The sequence below is a fragment of the Alternaria dauci genome, chromosome 2, assembly GCF_042100115.1.
Source record: "Alternaria dauci strain A2016 chromosome 2, whole genome shotgun sequence".
Taxonomy (NCBI): domain Eukaryota; kingdom Fungi; phylum Ascomycota; class Dothideomycetes; order Pleosporales; family Pleosporaceae; genus Alternaria; species Alternaria dauci.
In genome coordinates, this window is record NC_091273.1 from 3,135,621 (window position 1) to 3,156,652 (window position 21,032).

Below are 21,032 nucleotides of genomic sequence, written 5' to 3' on the forward strand. Positions count from 1 at the left end.
GGGCCGAATTCAGCGAGACGATCAGTCCGATATCATCCGGTAGTTTACTTCTTTTACAGTCGATGACCTTTGCATTCCTTCAGTGATGGATGTCTGACCTCTAGTTGTCTTCCGTTCTCGACCGATGTCGGTGCGCTTCCCTGTTGCCTGGTGTTGATCTTCCTGCGATACGCGGAAATGCTTGCCTACGGGTATCGTCGGCCCATCAACCCCACCATACCTTACGACGGTGGGCAGCGAATGAGCGGTTCAGCAACATACTACGGATCAAGAGTAGACATCTGAGTGCGCAACTACCCACTTTGCTTTTTCCACATCTTGTCACGAGTATTGTGTCCGATTGTTGACTCAGACGCAATGCTCTTGCTACATCTGCTCGTTGTCAAGCTGATGATTCGCAAAACGCCATCCACCCAACGACCTGTTGGACAATAGCATTGCCTCAGCTCATGCCTCCCATTGTGGCCATGTGTGATGTGACTGCGCTATAGGGGAAGTCGGCTCTTCCTGATCAGACCGAGGGTTGATGTCGCCCAATCTACGGAACACATCCCCACAACTCTTTCGTCGAATGTACCCCAAGCGTGGGGCACCACCAACGGGTTCTGAAACTGATTTCCGAAGTATCAAACTCCCGTCTCCACTGTCCGGTACGTCCGGCGAGTGAGTGACCAACATGTCGTCCTTGATCATGTTAAGGAATTCGCTGTAGTCTCCTGTGCAACGATGATGTTCCCGTAGCTCTTCAATCACCTTGAGGACTGCTGGCTTCACAACAGCCGTTTTCTCCCCTTCTTTCTCAACGATCGTGAAGAAGGTGTTTGTTCGCATATTCGCCATACGAGGATCAGGTGCCAACCGCCGCTCACCGAATCTTTGGACTAGTCTGTAACCACCACAATACCAGGCAACAAATTCCAGGTATACGCATCCGAGAGCCCAAACATCGCAAGCAGTAGTAAGCTTGCCGTCAAGATCGCTCTCCGGTGATCGATAGCTGGGCGAATTGGGCAACTTACCAGTCTTCTGGGTGTCCCACATATCCTCCGTGTTAAACCGAGTCACTCCAAAATCGGTAATCTTCAGAATACCGTGGCCACCTGTGGTTCTGGGATCTGGAAACCATAAAATATTCTTTGGCTTCAGATCCCCATGACGGCCAAACAAATTCCTCGCTGACCGGTTCACATTTACACCACTGGTGTGTGTGGATTGGTGTCGTCCATCCGTCTCAGTCGTACTAGGAAGCTTGAAAGCATCAAGGATCGACGTTCCGGAGAATGTCGCATACCGATGGACACTGTTAAGTCCATCTGCAAGACCTCGACATTGTTCTATCACCCATTTGCCTATCAGGCCATCTTCAGGTGGCGCCTCTTGACGTCGCTTCCAATAATCGAAAAGATCGGCATCAGCCCATGGAAAGATGAGGTGGTACGTTGTGCCTCGTTTATAGGTGGCTAGCAAGGTGATGAGATGAGGATGAGTATGCTTGCTGGTACTGAGCCTTCTCAGAACCGTAACCTCTTGACTAAAGGCTACGTCATCTTTCGATTTCAATGTTTTGACTGCATAGATATTAGACCCGCCCTGGTTTGGAAAAACTGTTAGTTTCCTTACGTCGCAGTCAGGCGTAGTCATTACATACGTTCGTCTGACATAGATTATGATGGTCAGGATGTATCTTGACTTTGTACACTTTGCTAGAGCCCCCCTCTTTCGCAATAGTTGTTTCTGGCAGGAAAGGTAGGATCGAATCACACGCGAAGTCGTTGTGTGGGACAGTTCCATCTGATCTGACAAAAACAGGTGCAAGCACCGACCACTGGAGGTCCAGAAACTCGTCGGCGTCTTCTGGTCTTGTGAATTTTACACAAGGACACCCAGGTGTGTTTTGACCAGTCAACTTAGCTGAGCGATCAAACCTACCCGGATGCTGAGCCTTTTTGAAGGGAAGGTGGTTGTCGCAAAGCCCGGCCTTGACAAACCGCCGGATCTTAGAAGGTCGCTTCATGAGAAATAGTATTGCGAGTATCTTCCTGTATGACGCGTAGTCTTGCGAAACGACCGGTGCCTTCAGCATTCTGGACGGCTTGCCAATGGACTTGTTTGCTTTGAACAGCTCATCCTGTATGACCTCATCTCGCACAATCTCTCGAATCTGCGTCTCAGGTATGAACTTCTGCTGTTGGTAAGAAGTTTGCGAAGCTTGCTGAAGTTTTCTGGTTATTGGGTGAGGATCTTGGAGTCGCAATTTTCCCAACCATCTTTGAGCGAACACAACTGCTGTAAAGGTGCTGGAATCTGGCTGCACGCCCCCCTGTTTGACGAATCTATCTCTCGTCTGCTCTATCCTATTTGTTGTTCGCTTGGTGATGGTCGCATCCTTGACGTCTTTGTTGTGGCCATTAGCGACGAACTGAGCTGTCTTCAGATTGCTTGAAGTCCATTGTAAGCTAGCGGCACCAGATGGACGATGTCCCAGGTCTCCTAACGCCTGTTTTTGAGGGCTGACCTCGGCATATGCGTATGTACCTGAGCCTGGACTGAACAAAGGCACGCTTAACGGGCGGGCCCTTTGCTGTGGGTCTATATGACTGCGTCAGCCATTGAGCTCGAACATTGTTGCACTAACAACGCACCTCGAGTACCGGTTCCGGTGGGATTCTCCACCCGATGAGTCCGCTCGTTGTCGCTTGTAGACGCGCTGGCTGACGCACGTCTACTGCGTGGCACTGGGTTCAGCAACCTGTCCTGGAGTTTTTGACCCAACGGGAACATTAGAACGAGGATCAGAACTTGCGGCTGAGCATGACAACCAACAAATCCTGAGGCAAAGGAAACACCGGAGCAACATGTATGTCAACAAATCGGCTTGATCTCCTAATCTTAAAGCTTCCTCAGGCATAGTATTCCTCGTAGAGGCGATTGGGTGTGGGGTCCAAGATTGTGCGGGATTGCAATACCCCTGCGCGTGGCACAGGCTCAGGTTTGCATGACCGCAATATGACCATCGTTAATCATGCCGCCAGTCCATACGCTGAGGGAATCAACTTTCAGTTTTGCCCATGTACCTACATACTGGGCTGATTCCTCTACTTGCAGCGCCACAGCCACACGCTCTTGGGATTCGGCTGCTTCGTCCGCAGTGACCGATAACATCTGGCGCTACAGCACGAGAAATCAGCCTTCCGCCCCAACCTGTCAGCTGCTACGACGCCTGGGGCCAGGTTAGGCAAGATGTCCATACCTAGGGTTGCTCAGCTCACAAGACTGGCAAAGCTGAAAGAGGGAGACGGAGTGACATCTACGCCTCCAACTTGCCGCAGCTGCTAACAGAGTTGGTGTACGGGGTATAAGTGTGATTGGTGCTTGACGCACGCCGGGTTTCGAGTAACGACGCCATGTCAACAAAGAGCTCAGCCCACTGGGCAACAAGATTCCGAGTATAACAGCGTGTTCAGGACAACCTTTGCAATTCGAAGGCCAGTATCGTGATTCTTAGGTTCCCAACTGGACGATGACCGCTCTTAAGAAGCTCCTGGCTGTTGCTAATTCCTCATCGAAAAAAAGAACGTTTCCGAGTCCAGATACAGCAGTGCATCGCAGCGGAGGCAGCGTTCAGCCAATAGACGTCATGGACATAGACCCAGAAAAGTTGATGGACAGGCTGAAGCTGAAGTTTGGATCGGAGTTCGAGATTCATGTGGGTAGATTTCTGCAGACCGGCCAAGTTGGAATTCACTAATCCTAGTCGCCAGATGATGCATAACATGTACTGTATCAAAGCGCCTGGGCTGCTTACACCGGTAGGTCGACGAGTGCAGTTGATGTCTACAGCCGCTGTGTCTAACGTTGCGTAGGTCGACATCGAAGAGTGTCGGTGACAGGAACCTGCTATAGATACCTAGAGCTGTCGCATACCATATAATTGCGCAAAGAATGGCGAATGTCACAGTCGTTTGAGTTCTTGTGTAGATGGATCGCATCTGGGGTGTGCTGTGATGATATTGGGAAGGTGGGAAGGAGTAGCGGGTCGCAATCCTGGAGATGTCAGGGGGCGGCGCTAGGTACGGACATGAAGTGGGGCAGTGCCCAGGTTGCGAGGTTCTCGCCCGAACGTCTTCACTCGACAACGATCTTCTTGTGTCCATGGTACCTAGGTGACACGGCTGTGTGTACTTGCTATATCTGACGATTTAGCTCTAGCGCAACATGATGCCCGACTGCGAATCGTCACACCATCTTATTACATACTACTTTCCTACCAGGCTGGGACCGAAAACGCCACCCCCCACGTTTTGCGCCCCAGTGTCGCTATCTGCTGCAACACTGCAGGCTCATTTGGAACTACTGGGAGCGACTGCAGGTTGCTCGTAATCGGTCTAACCCTGTCACGGGTGTCAACACATTATGCGCTTTGCTGCGCCGCTCCATGATACACCGGCTATGTTTCCTGACAGATCGTTTGGTTGGGCTGGAGGGAGTTTGCCTCGTTGCCTACTGGGCCTCCGTCGAAGAACTCATGTATCTTGTGTCAAATCAGACTCATAGCCCTGCCTCGTCTATGTATTAAAAGCCGGCCTGGCAGCTTTCGCGTGGTTCGTCCCTGTCTACCGGGCCTTGATTCAGCTGCAGACTTTCACCATCAGTTGGAAAGCCTGCCACCGCATCACTCTCCATCCACCTCTCCCCTACCAACAGTCACTGCAGAATCAAATCACTTCTCCGCCATCTCACCACCGTATCCGCTTGCCAACCATGTCCGATGACGACTACTCAGATGATGAAGAAACGAAGCAGGAAAGGTTCAGGAAATCACTCGGCTGCCTCCAGAAGAAGAGCACATTCGAGAGGACTTGCTGTGCATTTTTCCCTGAAGGTCTTCTGACCGAATTACTAACAGAGCAAGTAATCAAGGATGTGTTGGAAATCGCGAGTCCAAGCTCAACAGAATGTGAGTTGATCGACTTCGTCAAGACACGGACACCAAAGGTCTTCGCCATAGCCATATGGGCTAAGATTAAAAAACCGAAAAGGGTGATGACCTTTTTCAAATCGAAAAATCTGGACGACAATGACCTGCCATTTACCGATCCTAAGGGCCCTCTCCTCAAAAGGACATGGTACCCTGATATCATCGAGCACCAATGGAAATTTTATGCCGCTACCTTTTCAACCGACAAATACAATCACGACCTCGAAGAGTCTTGTATACTCCCTTTCACATCAAAAGCTGGCGACGATGGAAGGGGCTCATTTGGTGTGGTTTCGAAATATGTGATTCACCAGAATCATATGAAGCCAGTACGACGCTTCAGATCGCACACGTCTTTGCATGACACTTGCTGACCTATATAGGCACTCCAAGATGACACCCCTTTCGCCGTGAAAGAGATCCAGGCTACAGAAGACGCTCAAGAAGTAGCTGAACATTGGGAAAAAGAAGTCAAAGCCCTTAGAACGATGAACAAATTGAACCAAGAGCATATAGTCCGCTTCATCACCGCGTTTCGGCGTCGTAGAGAGCATGGAGGAGACGAACATTACCTGATGTTCGAATGGGCAGATGGCGGTAACCTTCGTAATCTATGGAAGCGTATGCCCTCACCTACCTTGACCGCGCCATTGGTCAAAGACGTTATAAGACAAGTGATGGGACTTGCCAAAGCACTTGACGCTGCTCACAACCTGAACGCGACTGGAGCTTCGTACCGACATGGCGATCTCAAGCCCGAGAATATCCTCGTTTTCAACAAAGGTGGGTTGATCGGCACTCTCAAAATCGGCGACTGGGGCGAAGCCAGAGAACATGGCCAAGCCACCGAAATGCGTCCTAGCAAGACTACAGCGAAATATGGGACCCGTCGCTATGAGGCACCAGAAGTGGAAACTGGTGTTACTGCGAAGTGGTTGGGCCAGTCGACTAAGAGACGTTCACGACTGTATGATATCTGGGCAATGGGCTGTATCACATTGGAACTCACCATATGGCTTCTGTACGGAGCCGACGGACTCAGCCGATTCGACCGTGAGTTGGGCTTTGGTAGCTTCTACCAGACCAGTGTCGTGAATGGGAAAAAGGTAGCCCAAGTACATAATGTTGCTGTACGCTGGATGGACAAAATGGCGAACGATCCCAGGTGTCAGGTAGGTAGTACAGCGATTGGTGATCTTCTGGAGTTGGTGCGAACAGCTTTGCTAGTTGTGAAGCTTCCGCGAAGGCTTGGCACGACACTCTCTGGCCTTCCTGAAAGACCCCGCACAGATTCATTCATAGATTCCAGCACGAACGTCACTAGAGTAACGCCGCAAGATGTTGACTTCGAAGGAAGTGCTATCGAATCCCCCGTACAGCCTGCAGTGGATATCCCTTCTTTCAGCTTCACTCCGGCGGAACCCGAACCCGACAAAATCCCTGTACAGCCAGAGCCTGAATCTCGGGGACCTGCGCGCTGTCTCGCAACTGATTTCCGCACCCGCATTGAGACAATCAATGGAGAAGACGAAGATGAAAGCTATTGGTTTGCGCAACATCTCGACCAACACAGGCTGGAAGGCCTTCCAGGGTCGTTCTCGCATTCCGCTTCATCACCCACGCCATCAAGTTACAAATCAGAAGAAACGTATCAAGCACAAGACCCTGAATTATCAACACAGAATGAAGTGAGTTCTTGACCAAAGCATATCTGCCTAACCTGACTAACGTCGCTTTCCGAAGAATGATTATGGAACTCCAGAACTTGATGAAAACGACTGGAAGTACCAATCCGGCAATGAGTTCGCGTCTGCCATGTTCGAGTCTATGCAGCGCTCGCATACACTTGAATCGTTTGATCGCACTGTATCATACCGCCTCTGTGTCCGATGCGCACAATTCCGGGATGAAGTCTACAGTCCAGGATTTGCGATCTCATACGAAACACAGTGGCTTAGATCAAGCGCTAGCGAGAAGAAGTGCGATCTATGCAACCTCTTTTGGCAAGTTGTCATTCAAAATGGACGAGCAGGTTCAGAGACGATCAAATTCGAACGGACAGGACCTTTCTTGAGGCTAGAGAGCACTGGCCCTCGTATATTATCCATCGTTCGAGATCCCGAGCAAATGCTGCCCCCCACAAGCGAGTTTCAGACTGGGTTCGTGAGGCTTCCAGAGGCCGGGCAAGCTACACATATGGAGATCATCAAGTATTGGCTCAATGATTGCGATAGAAAACACACATGTAAGCCGCGTGGAGTCGCTGTCGATGGGGTCAAGGTCCGATTGCCAACAAGGTTAATCGACGTTGGTCAACCTGGGGACGATAGTGTTCGGCTATGGGCCACGACCCCAAAAGACTCCGGCGAGTGGATCGCATTGTCGCATCGATGGGGAACCCAGCATTTCTCGACTACTACCAGCACCCTCCAATCGCACCTTAAGGGCATCAGTCTAGATGCCCTCCCAGCCACATTTAGAGATGCGGTGACAGTGACTCGCGCATTAGGGCGTCGCTACCTATGGATTGATTCCCTTTGTGTCATTCAAGGTCCGGATGGCGACTTCAAGACCGAAGCCAAACGAATGGAGGATGTCTACAGTGGCGCGTACTGTGTCATTGCCGCGAGCTGCGCAGCCAACCATTTCGCTGGATTCCTCAAACAGCGTGAGAGCAGAAACTACGTCGGATTGAGCCCTGAAGGTAAAGGCCAAACACCTTTCTACGTGTGCCAAACCATCGATAATTTCAAGGACCACGTACTCGATGGAGAGCTGAATCGTCGTGGCTGGGTATATCAAGAGCATGCTTTGGCCCGCCGAACGCTCTTTTTCACAGAACACCAGACGTACTTCGAATGCAGGGATGGCGTACGTTGCGAAACCTCTACAAAATTGAGCAAGTAAGTAGATACGCCACCCCCCCACTGCTTAAGATTTCATTAGGCTTATTGAGAACCACAGTAAACTTGCCGCATTTCTGGGCGATCCTGACTTTCCACACATCCTCTACAACGCGAGTCAAGGTGAGAAGATCTTGCGTTACCAAGGACTTTACCGCGAGTACTCCCGCCTCGGCCTTTCAGAGCCATACGACCGACCCACCGCTATTGACGGGCTTCAGCAACGCCTCCTCCGTACAATGCGAGTAAGCGGTGGCTTCGGTGTTTTCGATGAAGGAGTAACGCGTGGCCTCCTCAGAAGGAGTCTTCTCTGGCGCCGCGGTATCGACACGCCTAGCTTGAGTCGCATTCACTTTCCGCCACAGAGTGTCGTGTCTGCTGTACCGTCATGGTCTTGGATGGCATACACTGGCGGAATCGACTACTTACAGCCTGACTTTGGATGCTATGAGTGGGAGGACCTGCAATCACCGTGGTCACCTAAGACTCCTACGAACGTATCCAGCACCGACTACAGTATGGCCAATATAGCGCTCGAGGCTACAGCGCGGGAGTATGATCTCGGTGCTGCAGTACAGGGTGAGGGCGAACTGATCTTCGATACGCCGAATGGGTCAGCGAAACCAGATACAGTATGTGTTGTGCTTGGCAAGGCGAAAGGAAGCCCCTCGCCCGAGTTACAAAGACACTACATATTGATCATTGCAGCACAGAGAGGCCGGGCTGGGAGTAAAATATACGAGCGGGTAGGGACGGGGTACTTGCCAGGAAAGTGTATCTCGCCTAGTGGGTTCAAGGTGAAGATTCATTAGCAATGGGCGTGTTATTGTAATGTTTCCGCAATGTTTAATGCAATGCTCGTTTTCAGAACGTCGTAAAAAATGTTCATTGCGTCTAGTGGTATACGTGCTATTGAATGTAAATGGTTCCTACTTAGATGGAAGCTTTTCATCCCCGGGCGCCAAATAACTCCATGATCTCCAGGAGTACCCACAGCATGAGTGCATATATTGGCGCCAACCACGGTCACAGCTACTGTACATGGTAGATAGCTGCATATCGTTATGTAAGATAGAAGGAAATGCTGCCCAAGAGGGAGAGCTCAGTCCATGCCAACATACTTAAACCACAGCGGCCGACAGTCTTCCCGGTTTAGCCACTTCTCGCCGTCTGTGAATCGACCAGTAACACAGCCAGAACACTTGGGGCTGTTCGGGCAGTTGAAGAAGGGTATGTGCTGATATCCAATATCTCGGAACCAATGTATCTTGCTCTTATCCTCGAACAAGCCTAATGCGACACTGTGTACTGGCGCATCACCCCAGCGTTCGTAAAAGAAGCCTCCAGCACGATCGAGATGGTCGAAGTAGTCGCGGTACTTTTTGCTTCTCCAGAAGCTCAGATCGCCGATTTCAAAGTTGGACCAGAAGTGGCAGGTTGAATAGCCATGTGCTTTCTGGTTGTTCTCAGGCCGGCGCTTGTCATCCTCCAACCACTCGCGCGCATTGTTCGGATGTACGTAACCCGGATTGTCCTCGATGAACTTTTTCGTCTCGGGCCACAATGTCGCAACGCTGTCCGGGCTGTCGTAGATGTTGATGTTGAAGCCGTATGTTTTGTTGTGGTCCTGCATCCATGCAAAGACATCGTAGTCGACGTCGCAGAAGAAGTGGACGTTGGGCTCCACTCGCCAGTAGTATTGCACGTCCTTCAGCGCCGGGTGCTCGCTGAACATTCCGCTGTTCCACCGGCACATCTGGTGGTACGACTTCTTCTCCATGTATTGCACGTCCAGCGACTTGAGCAGAGAGACAGACTCCTCATACAAATCCATGTTGATCCACGACGGTATGTCCCAGTGTTCGGCAGGGACTAGCTCGTATCGTACTTCGGCGTTGGTTGCTGCTCGCGTGGCCTTTTTGAACTCTTCGGTAAAGGGCTTATCGTTGAAGAAGGTCCAGGGGTAATTAAACTTGTGGTTCCATGTGCGCTCGAGATCGCGCATGCTCTGCAGCATGTCTTGCAGTTCTTCATTGCGTACCAGGCTGAGGATTGTGGCATTGATGCGCGCGCTCGAGGGGTTATTCGGGGCGTAGTTGTTACCGTCGACTCGTCGCAACGGCTCGGGAGGTTCGCCAGAGGCTGGTTGTTCAGTTAGCGTCTCTGACGGGTTCACATGACACGACACGGTATCTTACGATCTAATTGAGGGTCGTGGTCCCAATCGCCGACTTTGTTGGTCGGAAGCTTGCTCGGAATCTCAACGGGTGTCTCGGAACCGGGCGCCTTGAGGATCTGCACGAACAGATAGACGAAGATGCAGAAAGTGGCGCCAGCCAAGTAGCGCATGCCCTTGGGAAGCGCCATGATGAGGAGCAGTTGCGGTGGCTGAGGGGTTGGGACAGTGTCCCACCTCCAAAAAAAGTCGCAGGAGCGTTCAACGTAGAGTTTCACGGCGGTGACGCGGTGCGTGAGGACGCTAGTCTGGATCGGGCATGATGTATCTGACATGTGGAACCGGAAGCAACCGCCACAAATCAACACCACGACGTCCCTACTACCGAGCCCCTATCTCCGTCAGCTGCGTCGTGGGGCGGCAGATAAAGGACGCGTTATCATGGCCCAAAACGCGAAGATCTCCGGCCTGACGGACGAGTTGATACAGTCCATACTGAGACACGACCCAGCTGCAAACAAACAGGCCTACAGGCATGCCAAAGAGATCGCATCACGCAATCTTCGGGGCCACCAGTATGCAAGAACGAACCAATTCGAGGTCACAGCTCGCTTTAAAGGACTCGACGAGAAGTTTCGCATCAAGAACCGCGATGATCTCGCCGATGCGCTCCAAACGCGTCTCCAAAAGTTGGAAGGATACACGAACAAGTACAAGCCAGAGTTTCTCTCTCTACTACTCCAGCTAGCCGACCGACCTTTGGAGAACACCCAGGTCGAGGCACTTGAATTGCTTAGGCCGCCCAGCCCTCCCCCACCATTGACATGGGCAGAAATACTAGCAGATGATCCGTACAGCGATGAAGATATCTGGAAGGACATCGATTATGGCGTGGACTCTTCGGGCGACGAGAAGGCGCCTAAGAAGCGCAGGAAGGCTCCTAGCACACCACCGACCAGCTTCGATGAAGATGATACATTTGATCCCGAGACCTGTGTCATGTCGACAGACAAAGACCTTGTTTCGAAACTAGAGGAAGCGCAATTCTGGACATCAAGTGCGGATATGGACAGCAACGACATGTGTATAACGGAGCTGCAGGCCGTACGGGAGACATTGTTTATGCTTGGTGGGCTAAAGACGAGCTTGTATCGAACCGACAACAACAATATCTGCCCTAATACAACCTACCTGGTTGACAACAGTCGGTCAGCCGCGGTTACACATCTACTCTCGCAGTTGGCCAACATTGGCACACACGTCGATGCGGTGCGGCGCTGGACGCTGCAACAGCGGACTAAGCAGCCACCAGCATCACCTCTTATTCAGACTTTCGAGGCTGCCGTACGGAAACGACTACTCTACTTCGACCACTCCTTATCCACGATGCAACAACGACATCTGATACCCAATGTCCCGCTTCCCGTCAGTCTATTATCCCTACACAGCGATGTACAAGCATTATGTTACCCCGTTCTACGCCTAGCATCGATTGTCAACGATCTGAATCAGTTGACGATGGACCAAGATCCACTAGTGCTAGTCAACCCCTTCCATCATCTCGAGGCGCTGTACGAGCAGACCACTCTTGCGCAGTTGACGCTGGAGGACGAAATCTTCACGTACATGGCGGATATATTCTTCGAATGTTTACAAACGTATTTAAAGCCGATACGACGGTGGATGGAAACTAGCGAACTCGGTCCTGATGAGGAAAACTTCTTCGTCGTTTCGAATGACGCAAAGAGTGATACCGCCTCTTTGTGGCACGATCGCTTTATGCTCCGCCGCGATCCTGAACGAGGCCTAACGCTGCCCGCATTCTTGCAGCCAGCGGTCAAGAAGATATTCAACACCGGTAAAAGTGTCATTTTCTTGAAGGAACTAGGCATCTACGACACAAACCTACACTCCTCTGTAGTTGAGCCACGCCTCGATAGCGAAACAGTTTGCCGTGCATCGAATTATGTTCCCCTCTCGCCTTTCCCAGAACTATTTCAAACAGCGTTCGAGACATGGATCCGTAGCAAGTACTCAGTTGCTTCAACCGTACTTCGTCAACACATTTTCGAGGCCAATGGCCTCATGCGGGTGCTGCACGTATTCGAGATTCTGTACCTGGGCAGGAACGGCGCTGTGTTCGAAGACTTTGCGACTGCAATTTTTGAGCGCATGGATGCGGGCAGACGAGGATGGAACGACCGATACGTACTCACGGAGCTTGCGCGAGGTATATTCAGCACGGTCCTGACTACGTCCGATGTGGAGAAACTTGTCGTCCGTTCTACAAAATCGAAGTCGCATGGAAGCTCTGTCAAGGGTCTTGCTGCCGTTTCTGTGGACTATGCAGTATGTCATGAAAATGGTCTTTTGTATGCCAGCTAACAATATGTCCAGGTCTCTTGGTCGATTCAAAACATCATTCAACGCTCATCTGTACCCATCTACCAAGAAATTTGTACCTTCTTGCTGCAAATCTACCGAGCCAAATACCAACTACAACGCGTCCGCATTCGCGCATCCAGAAAAACTTGGTCGCCAGTGTTCTTCAGAGTTCTCCAGCGCTTGAATTGGTTCGTTGACGTGCTGCGTTCCTATGTAACCGAGACCGCTGTCTCCTTGACCACACGAGACATGAACCTGGCTATGGAGAAGGCCGACGACATTGACGAGATGTCTCAAATTCATGCGCAGTGTATGGGGAAATTGCAAAAACGGGCACTGCTCTCGAAGGATGTGAAACCAATCCATAAAGCAATCGTCGAACTACTAGATCTTGGTGTGTTGCTATCGCAGGCTGAGGGCAAGGACTTTGTGCAGGTAGAACGAGAGTCTGCAAGACTCCTCCCTTTTGTAGCAGCAGGTTTGCGAAGTGTGGCGAGGGTTGGGGAGCCAATGTGGGAGCAACTAGCTGATCGACTGGAGGCCTTTTCGCATACTTCCAAGCCATAGTCTTTCGTGTGCTGCACCGTAGTATCGTAGCCGCAAGTTGAACATCGAAATCGTGATATTGATGTTCTCTCCGAGCACCTTAGAAAAGTCATCCGTCGGAGGTCGTTATTGTTTGCATAGTTCCTCCATCACGTGTTCCCCCTGCTAGTCTTCCGCAGCGATCAATGAGAGCACAGGTAGTGGTCTAAGTAATACCAAAGAATGAGCATTAGAAGTATTCGCGCTCGGAATCCGACATGGCTAGACCGCCGCCCGCTCTGGAAATAGAGAATCAGTGTTGCCGAAGAGCTTCAGTTGTGTCGGATTCGTCCTCGCTTAGTGAGAGTCGTCTTTCCTTTTGGTTTTTTCGTGGTAGGTCGTCCGGATGCGGGTTTCCCTCGTGGTGGCCATCGTCGCGTGCCCGACTCCAGAGTACCATGAAAAAGAGAAACCCGAGAAGTACGGCAATGACTGTAGGTGCGGCGGGATGACGCATTTTAGCTCCAATTCTGGCCTATCCCTTGTGACGAGTCTCGCTTCCGAATCTAGACTTTGATTGTTCTGGTCCTTGTCGGGTAGCTCGAAAGGACGATGTATCTCTTCTCTTCTCGTTTTCTGGGATGTCCACTAACAGCCACTTCACGCGGTGCGCACAACGGCAATCACGATTCAGCCCCTTGGATCTCTCTCGTAAACCACACAACGATATCCGCCCTTCTCGAATCGACGGAAGACCACCTCAGACGCCAGTCTCAAGACTCTTGTACAGCGTGATGATCCAGTAACATGCCCCGATCACGGGGATCTTCACGGCCGCGCTTACATAATGCATCAACGCTATCCTCGCAAGCTTGAGCAAAGAGGTCTGTGCACCAGAAATAATCCAAGGCTGGGTGTGGCTGGGAAATGAGAGGATCTCAGCTGCGCGCAATCGTGCTGCAATCGACGCCTGCAGCAAACCTACCAGATTGGGAAGGTACATGAAACGTGGGAAGCTCGTCAGTGCATCAGGGGCACGCTTGAGCTGACCCTCGCTTGTGATTCGGCTGGCGTCGGACAGGGGTCAGTCCAGTCGAACCGAAGGTCAGCACAGTCGAACTCAATCAAATCGAAGGTCAGCCCAGACAAATTGAAGGTCAGCTCAGTCCAACTGAAGGTCAGCACCGTCACATCGAAGGTCGGCTCAGTCGAACCAAAGGTTATCTCTGTCAAATCGAATATCAGCTCTGTCCAACCGAACGTCAGCTCAACTGAGCAACTACTCTTGTAACCGACGAGGGGTAGACATGCCCAAATAATGTATAGATATCCTACCTTGGCCTGAATTCCTCTTACAGTCAGCCTCGTACCCCAAGTGTTGGTGGTCATGAGCGAAGCACGTGTTGTTACAGGTCGAACGGAACAGTCCTATTCTCTTCCAAACCCTTTTTATGCATCGACCGGTGATACATATGTATCGCCATTTGATTAGTTGTTGCGATTCTTCCTTCGTAGATAAAGTTGCCTGCTTGTTGCATGTCAAAATGTTTTTCAACCTTTTACACGACTCAACCACTATGGTCTAACCGAAATGGAAGTTCGCATATTTCCACGCTTGTAGCTGTATCCGTGCGAAGGCGCCGAGGAAACGCGTGCGCAGGCAACAGGCCCAGGGAGTGGCGCGAACGAGACCTATCACCTAGGCAATGCTGTATTGTTCGCGACATGCAAAGAGGGACGCAGCAATCAGGCGACTACCAAGTCCACAGGGTTGAGATAAGCTATCTTTGTAACACATTTCTGGAGTTCCTTGCAGAATGTGGTAATCGGAAAGGAATCACCCCGAGATACGACGAATGTTGAGTGGCGTTCGTGGCTCGTGCGCGGTTTAGCGTCAAACCCCGCAAAATCTTCCAGCCCGAACCTCGGGGAAGGCGTCATCGGTTTCTGCTTCTCGTATGCCTTTGCGGAGTGCCGCAATTTGTGCGGTCCACGACTCACGCGAATCTGGAGAGAACTCCGGGGCAGGTCGGGGTTCATGACACGTTACGAGACTAGGGTCACTACGGGCCGATGAATTAGGTTCTGTCCGGCATGTCGTATTCGTGGACATTCTACGGTTAAGAACAGGAACAAAGTCAATTGAGTATGGCTCCCGGTAGGTAGCTATAGCTCGAGAGTGCCAGTTGAGTATAGCTCCCGGCTCATCATATTGCTATATCACCAAGGTATGCAATCCTATGTTTATAGGAAGACATCTGCATCGCTTTCATCCTTACATCTTTCATCATGCGGTCCTACCGCCTGCCTATATGTGCATGGAGTCTGTGGTCGGCAGTTTCTGCCCAGACTTCTTCTTCAGGAGCCCAAGTTCAAGCAGCACTGGAAAGCCTCACGATTACAAACGTCGACGATGTTCGCGGTAATCTCCATCTACCGAGCGCATCCGAGAAGTACAACATTAGCTGGATGAGCAACAACCCTTCGGTAATATCTGCGGACGGCATTGTGCAACGACAAGACACCGACACCGTTGTCAACCTTACAGCAATCATTGACCACGAAGGAACAACTTCGAATCGCACCTTCAGTGCCAACGTCCGACAAGCTGTCAAACTCGAGCCTTTCGAGGGCTATGCATTCACGTACTTCACAAATAATACGTTGGCGGGTGAGAAGATCTACCTAGCAGCTAGTGAGGGCAACAATGCATTGGACTGGACAGAACTCAACAACGGACAGCCAATTCTCGCCTCCTCCGAAGGCACAAAGGGACTGCGTGATCCCTTTGTGATCCGCTCGCCGGAAGGTGACAGGTTTTATCTACTCGCTACTGACTTGTCAATTGGATCTGGCACTTCCTGGGGAGATGCTGTCCGTATAGGGAGCTTGTACTTGGAAATCTGGGAATCGAGCGATCTCAAGACATGGTCGCAGCAACGACACGTCAAGGTTTCGCCCCAAACTGCTGGAAACACATGGGCACCTGAAGCCTATTACGATACCGACCTCGGATCGTATGTGGTTTTCTGGGCATCGTCTCTATACGAAGAGAGCGACACGGACCGCACAGGAGCGACCTACCACCGCATGCTGTATGCGACTACACGAGACTTTTTCACGTTCAGCGAACCCGAGATTTGGCAGGATGCGAAGATGTCACGAATTGACACTACAGTCATCCAGGAGGGCGCCACATTCTATCGATTTACCAAAGACGAAGGTGGTACAGGTACCAACTGCACCGACATCATCCAAGAGCGTTCAGACACCCTTCTTGCTCCTGTTGAATCATGGTCTCAGGTTGCCGCATGCATTGGCCGCAATGCTGGCACAAGCAATGTTGAAGGACCAACCGTCTTTAAATCCAATCCAGGCGACGTCAATGGCGAGAAGTACTATCTTTTCGTCGATGAGTACACTGGACGTGGGTATATCCCACTAGAGACAGATGACATTTCCAAGCCTGACTGGAAAGTTTCCAGCTCTTACAAACTACCAACCAGCCCACGTCACGGCACCGTGGTCCCCGTGACCGCACGAGAGCTTGCTGGTCTAACTGGAAAGACAGGCAGCCCTGTACTTCCCGGTCTGTATGCGGATCCAAACATCGCCGTTTTTGGTAACAACTACTACATCTATGCGACAACTGATGGCTTTCCCGGCTGGGGCGGCAACGTCTTCTATGTATGGAAGTCTCCTGATCTCGTGTCTTGGACACGATCAGCTGAGCCCTTCTTGACCCTCAATGGGACGAGCGGCAACGTACCCTGGGCGACTGGAAATGCCTGGGCTCCGGCTATCATCGAAAGGGACGGCAAGTACTACTTCTACTTCAGCGGCAACAACCCAGAGTACGATCGCAAGACCATTGGTGTTGCTGTTGCAGACTCACCCGAAGGGCCGTTCACTGCCCAACCGAAAGCCATGATCTTGAACATTGGAGACTCTTCCAACGGGAACATCACTACGGGTCAAGCAATCGATCCTGCTGTCTTTCAAGATCCAACTACTGGCAAGTACTACATCTTCTGGGGCAACGGAGGGTCAGATATCACGCCTGCAATCTATGCTGAGCTCACCAACGATATGCTCTCGCTGAAGAATGGCACCACCCGTGTCATTACTGGCCTTCCCGAGTTTCGTGAGGGCATCTTCATGAACTACCGCAAGGGCCTCTTTCATCTTACCTACTCCATCGATGATACAGGTTCAGAGAACTACCGAGTAGGATATGCGACATCTACGAGTGTCCACGGTCCATGGACATACCACGGCCTCATACTCCAGAAGGATCCATCGCTTGACATTCTCGCTACTGGACATAGTTCCATCATCAACGTACCGAACACGGACGACTGGTACATCGCGTACCATCGATTCGCTATTCCCAACGGGAACGGCACGAACAGGGAGACCACCATTGATCGGGTGTACTTTGATGATCAGGGCTTGATCAAACCTGTTGTGCCTACACTGGAAAGTGTACCAGCGCAGACGATTCCTGCATAGTCATTGGTCACACAACAGTGAATGTCGGGATGAAGTCCATACGCTAGATTTAATTCAATGATATATTTTCTTAGCATTTGTAACGCCTTTGTGGCCAAAGAAATGTCTATACTATCGTTTTCTATGCCCAATTTACTCAGAATCCCATTCCCCTTCTTCTGTTGAAGCTCTTCGACATACTTCTGCTCTCTAAACCCATGCCGACACCACCCATGACCTTCAAAGCCTTCTTGCGACCAATCAGCAACTCTTCCAATATCAAACTCACTTCCTCCATCTTCGAACGTGAAGATACAAAGTCAGCGCATGTCTCACATCAATCTCGTACAGCCAAAACTTACTTGCTCCCTGAAGTCCTCCATCGCTTTGCCCAAGCGCACGCCCTCTTCCCACATATCGGTAAGATGGCTTTCGCTCAAGTCATCGGGTGTAATCGTCTCAAGTGGTTTGACGACGGTGGTGAGATGGGCTAGATTTGCAGAGACGATGACGGCGCGGCGGTTTAGAGCACTGACCCTGGAGGGCAGGTCGACTGGGGAGTGCATAGCAGAAGGAACGGGGAGGTCTTCATAAGAAGGGATGGGCGTGAGTTCAGATTGGTACATGTAGCCATGATCCCAGGAGTAGTTCTGCTGGCGACGCCGAAGATGACGCGGGGATGGAGATGATGGGCCGAACATCTTGGGGGTGATGGTTGTTCAAGATCGCTGTGAAGAATGGTATAGGCTATCACCTCTGGACTCGAAGGAAAGGAACGAACGCTCAGGCTGAAGATTAGTACCTCAACGCGATGGGGAGCGTTTGATATATCCGATTGGAGTTGTTATTCCTGAACAGGTGATACAGTAGCGATTTCGTCGGGAAGCTGCATTAGCAAACGTTTGCGCTGATAACGGAGATGAATCGTATCACAGTCAGAAAATCTTCACTTTTGTGTGGCGATCTTGTAGCGCATATCCTAGATAAGCGATTTGTATAGGCAGTATGATTTTGGCAAATGAGTTTGCTGGTAGGCTGCAGTCACACCTGTACGGCGCATTGCTGTACTAAAAACCTTGAGATATGCTATCTAGGCGCAACTGCATTTCGAATGTGCTTCGGCAATCGTTCAGATTGTTCCGCTGTTTACTGCGCTTCTGGTGCGGCTGCCTGCTGTGGATATACCAATCCAACCAATACACAAGCGAGATTGAGCTTCTCATGCCAAAGCTTGAACCCCTCCTTCACTTCTGGAATGTCCTTCAACAAACCATTGAATACTTCTGTCATCTCTTGGTTATTCGCTTCATCGGTCGGAGTGTCTATTATATTTTGGAGTTTGTTGAGCTTCGTTTGGATAGCATCAATGGTCTCGTGTAGTGTGTGGATAGCTACAACCAGGGGAGGTATATTTTTCGCGAATCGCGATTCGAATGAGGTCATACGGGATTTGGAAGGGTGGTCTGGCATCGGTATCCATCCTGGTTATGTAGGGCTTGAATATACCTGCCTTCTGGTCTGGACGGTGTGTTGTACGTCAATGAGCTGGGAAGCCATGTTATAACAGTGGTTAGCGGGAAATGCTGTCCACGAGCTCTTATCCCGTGATCAGCAATATATCAGGCGCGGTATTCCGTTTACTGGGAGATATGACCAAGACCGATGAGAAGAGCAGAATCCAGTTCAAAACCCCGCGGATCTTTTGGAGTAATCTATACGATACTCCATGAAGCTAGTGCTCTTTCGGCCCATGATCTTAGTTCTCACTTGAACCTACTTTGATCTATTAGCTCATGATCAAAAGTCTCCAAATCTAGCAATTAGCTCAGCAAAAGATTGCTCTCTAAAACAAGTCATCTTATTCTACGTCTCTTCGTCGTGAACGGAACCTTTACCCTCGCCTTTATTGGTCGCTATGGCCTCTTGCTTTAAAGGCAAAAGTGCCGGAACGTTGTGCCGTGGTATTACAGGCGTTGAAGTTTCCCGAGAGTTCTCTTCCAGGTTCGCATCATCAAGCTGTTGCATTGCTTGTCGCTCTCCATGCTCATTCACTTGAGCCTTGACTGTTGCTTTTGCATCTCGCTTCTTCTGTTCCGCTCTCTCAGCATCTTCCGCCTTCCATACAGCCCTCCGCTGTAGTGCTGCACTCTTACGCGCGCCGTTGGCTACTATGCTCAGCTTGCCCATCTCCAAGTTCTCTGCTTCTGATCTGGCGTTGTCCGATGCCATCGGAGCAGAGGAAGCCAGAACGGCTGACGCCTCGTGGGTGTTGGTCCGACTAGGGGCGGCATCTTTGACGTCAAAAAGGTTCCGGTCTTCAGTGTCTCCTTTTGGGCTTTCAGGTCTTTGAGCCATGTCTTGTTCGTGTAGGCTTTCTCCACGGCAGGCGATAAGGCGAGAGGGGGCGTGCCATAGGAGTGCATTATGTAGTGTAAACTGGATACACTGCATCAGGTCAGGAGGAGAGATCATGTGGCGATTAATGCGGCATCTGCGTGAATCTGGCTCGTGACGCTCAAGCATTCAAGTTGTCTGATATATGCGATAATAATAATATTTCGACATACCTGATGTCCATGTACATTAACATCCCTTGCATAGCAGCTTCCTTCATCTTCATTATGCTTCCCTTATGTTCTTCGGCGCCTACGTAGCCCTCGGTCTCTCCCAAGCCTGTCCATCACTCATCTCGATACCTCCTGCCACACCCGCCTGCCCAAGCTTCTCAGCGTTCCATCCATCTTCGGGTGGGATCGGGCTTCGAACCTCTTTCTCTCTTCCCAGGCCCTCGACGCCCACAGGCCCGTCGCCCCAAATCAAATACTGTGCTGCAAGGCCCAAATCACAGCATGCCTGGAAGATACCACAAGCCTTGAAAGCCCAGGGCACTTCACCATTGCTACTAGCAAAGAAGAACCACATCTTGAACGTATCACCAATAACCCAGTTGACAATAACGCTCGGCCGGAAGCCTTTGCAGCCGCGTCTCTGGTAATTAGCCAGGAGCTGCGGGAGCGGAAGCGTAGCCTCGATGGTCAAGGCGATCATACCCAGCAGATCGGTATACGAGACGAAGATGCTTGTCGAGGACATGACCAAGTGCAGCACCAGCAGCACGCCGGTAAAGTACGTGATGAATGTCCAGTAGGGCCTCGGCGCCCTCCATTGCCAAAAGTCGTACGGGCGGTTCGAGACATCTTTGTGCTGGAAGGGGAGGTGTGAGGGCGGCGGTCGGTTGGTAAGCGCGACGTGGAGGAGGAGCAGGTGGACGCAGATCATGAGGAGGGCTTGGACGAGCAGCGAAGTGCTGAAGTGGGCGCCGAACCAGTAGTAGACCTTGAGGATGCTGGCGACGAGCATGATGAGCGGTATGTCGAGGGAGAAGCCGGCGGAGCTGCGGGCTCGGTGCATGCTGTAGATTTGGTCGCCATAGCTGGTGATGGGACTTGTTGCTATGCTGCGAGGTATGCGTTAGGAGCAGGAGCGTGCTGACGGGAGGTGGGACGCGTACAAGACGGGGGCAATGTTCTTTACAATGGCGCTGATGAAGAACATGGCGATGGTCGTGTGCTTG

At 51.1% G+C, this 21,032-nt stretch overlaps 7 protein-coding genes across 7 annotated transcripts; 3 read left to right on the forward strand and 4 right to left on the reverse strand.

The window, feature by feature from the left end:
• Window positions 1–1,579: 1,579 nt before the first annotated feature.
• On the reverse strand, window positions 1,580–2,781 carry ACET3X_003065 (uncharacterized protein; the record flags this gene model as incomplete). Its single annotated transcript, XM_069449877.1, has 4 exons — window positions 1,580–1,590; window positions 1,649–1,654; window positions 1,930–2,589; window positions 2,643–2,781. The coding sequence occupies 4 exons, from the start codon at window positions 2,779–2,781 to the stop codon at window positions 1,580–1,582; spliced, it is 816 nt and encodes a 271-aa protein (XP_069309612.1).
• A 1,980-nt stretch (window positions 2,782–4,761) lies between these two features.
• On the forward strand, window positions 4,762–8,693 carry ACET3X_003066 (uncharacterized protein; the record flags this gene model as incomplete). Its single annotated transcript, XM_069449878.1, has 6 exons — window positions 4,762–4,864; window positions 4,913–5,307; window positions 5,362–6,031; window positions 6,281–6,666; window positions 6,722–7,881; window positions 7,943–8,693. 6 exons carry the CDS (start codon window positions 4,762–4,764, stop codon window positions 8,691–8,693), a joined length of 3,465 nt encoding a protein of 1,154 aa, XP_069309613.1.
• Window positions 8,694–8,983: 290 nt separating this feature from the next.
• ACET3X_003067 (uncharacterized protein) lies at window positions 8,984–10,248 on the reverse strand (the record flags this gene model as incomplete). Its single annotated transcript, XM_069449879.1, has 2 exons — window positions 8,984–10,023; window positions 10,080–10,248. The coding sequence occupies 2 exons, from the start codon at window positions 10,246–10,248 to the stop codon at window positions 8,984–8,986; spliced, it is 1,209 nt and encodes a 402-aa protein (XP_069309614.1).
• A 250-nt stretch (window positions 10,249–10,498) lies between these two features.
• Window positions 10,499–13,009, forward strand: ACET3X_003068 (uncharacterized protein; the record flags this gene model as incomplete). Its single annotated transcript, XM_069449880.1, has 2 exons — window positions 10,499–12,406; window positions 12,455–13,009. 2 exons carry the CDS (start codon window positions 10,499–10,501, stop codon window positions 13,007–13,009), a joined length of 2,463 nt encoding a protein of 820 aa, XP_069309615.1.
• A 2,247-nt stretch (window positions 13,010–15,256) lies between these two features.
• On the forward strand, window positions 15,257–17,479 carry ACET3X_003069 (uncharacterized protein; the record flags this gene model as incomplete). The annotated part of the gene is made up of 1 exon (XM_069449881.1): window positions 15,257–17,479. The coding sequence occupies one exon, from the start codon at window positions 15,257–15,259 to the stop codon at window positions 17,477–17,479; it is 2,223 nt and encodes a 740-aa protein (XP_069309616.1).
• Window positions 17,480–17,615: 136 nt separating this feature from the next.
• Window positions 17,616–18,159, reverse strand: ACET3X_003070 (uncharacterized protein; the record flags this gene model as incomplete). Its single annotated transcript, XM_069449882.1, has 2 exons — window positions 17,616–17,756; window positions 17,821–18,159. The coding sequence occupies 2 exons, from the start codon at window positions 18,157–18,159 to the stop codon at window positions 17,616–17,618; spliced, it is 480 nt and encodes a 159-aa protein (XP_069309617.1).
• Window positions 18,160–20,104: 1,945 nt separating this feature from the next.
• On the reverse strand, window positions 20,105–21,013 carry ACET3X_003071 (uncharacterized protein; the record flags this gene model as incomplete). The annotated part of the gene is made up of 2 exons (XM_069449884.1): window positions 20,105–20,915; window positions 20,970–21,013. The coding sequence occupies 2 exons, from the start codon at window positions 21,011–21,013 to the stop codon at window positions 20,105–20,107; spliced, it is 855 nt and encodes a 284-aa protein (XP_069309618.1).
• Window positions 21,014–21,032: the final 19 nt, after the last annotated feature.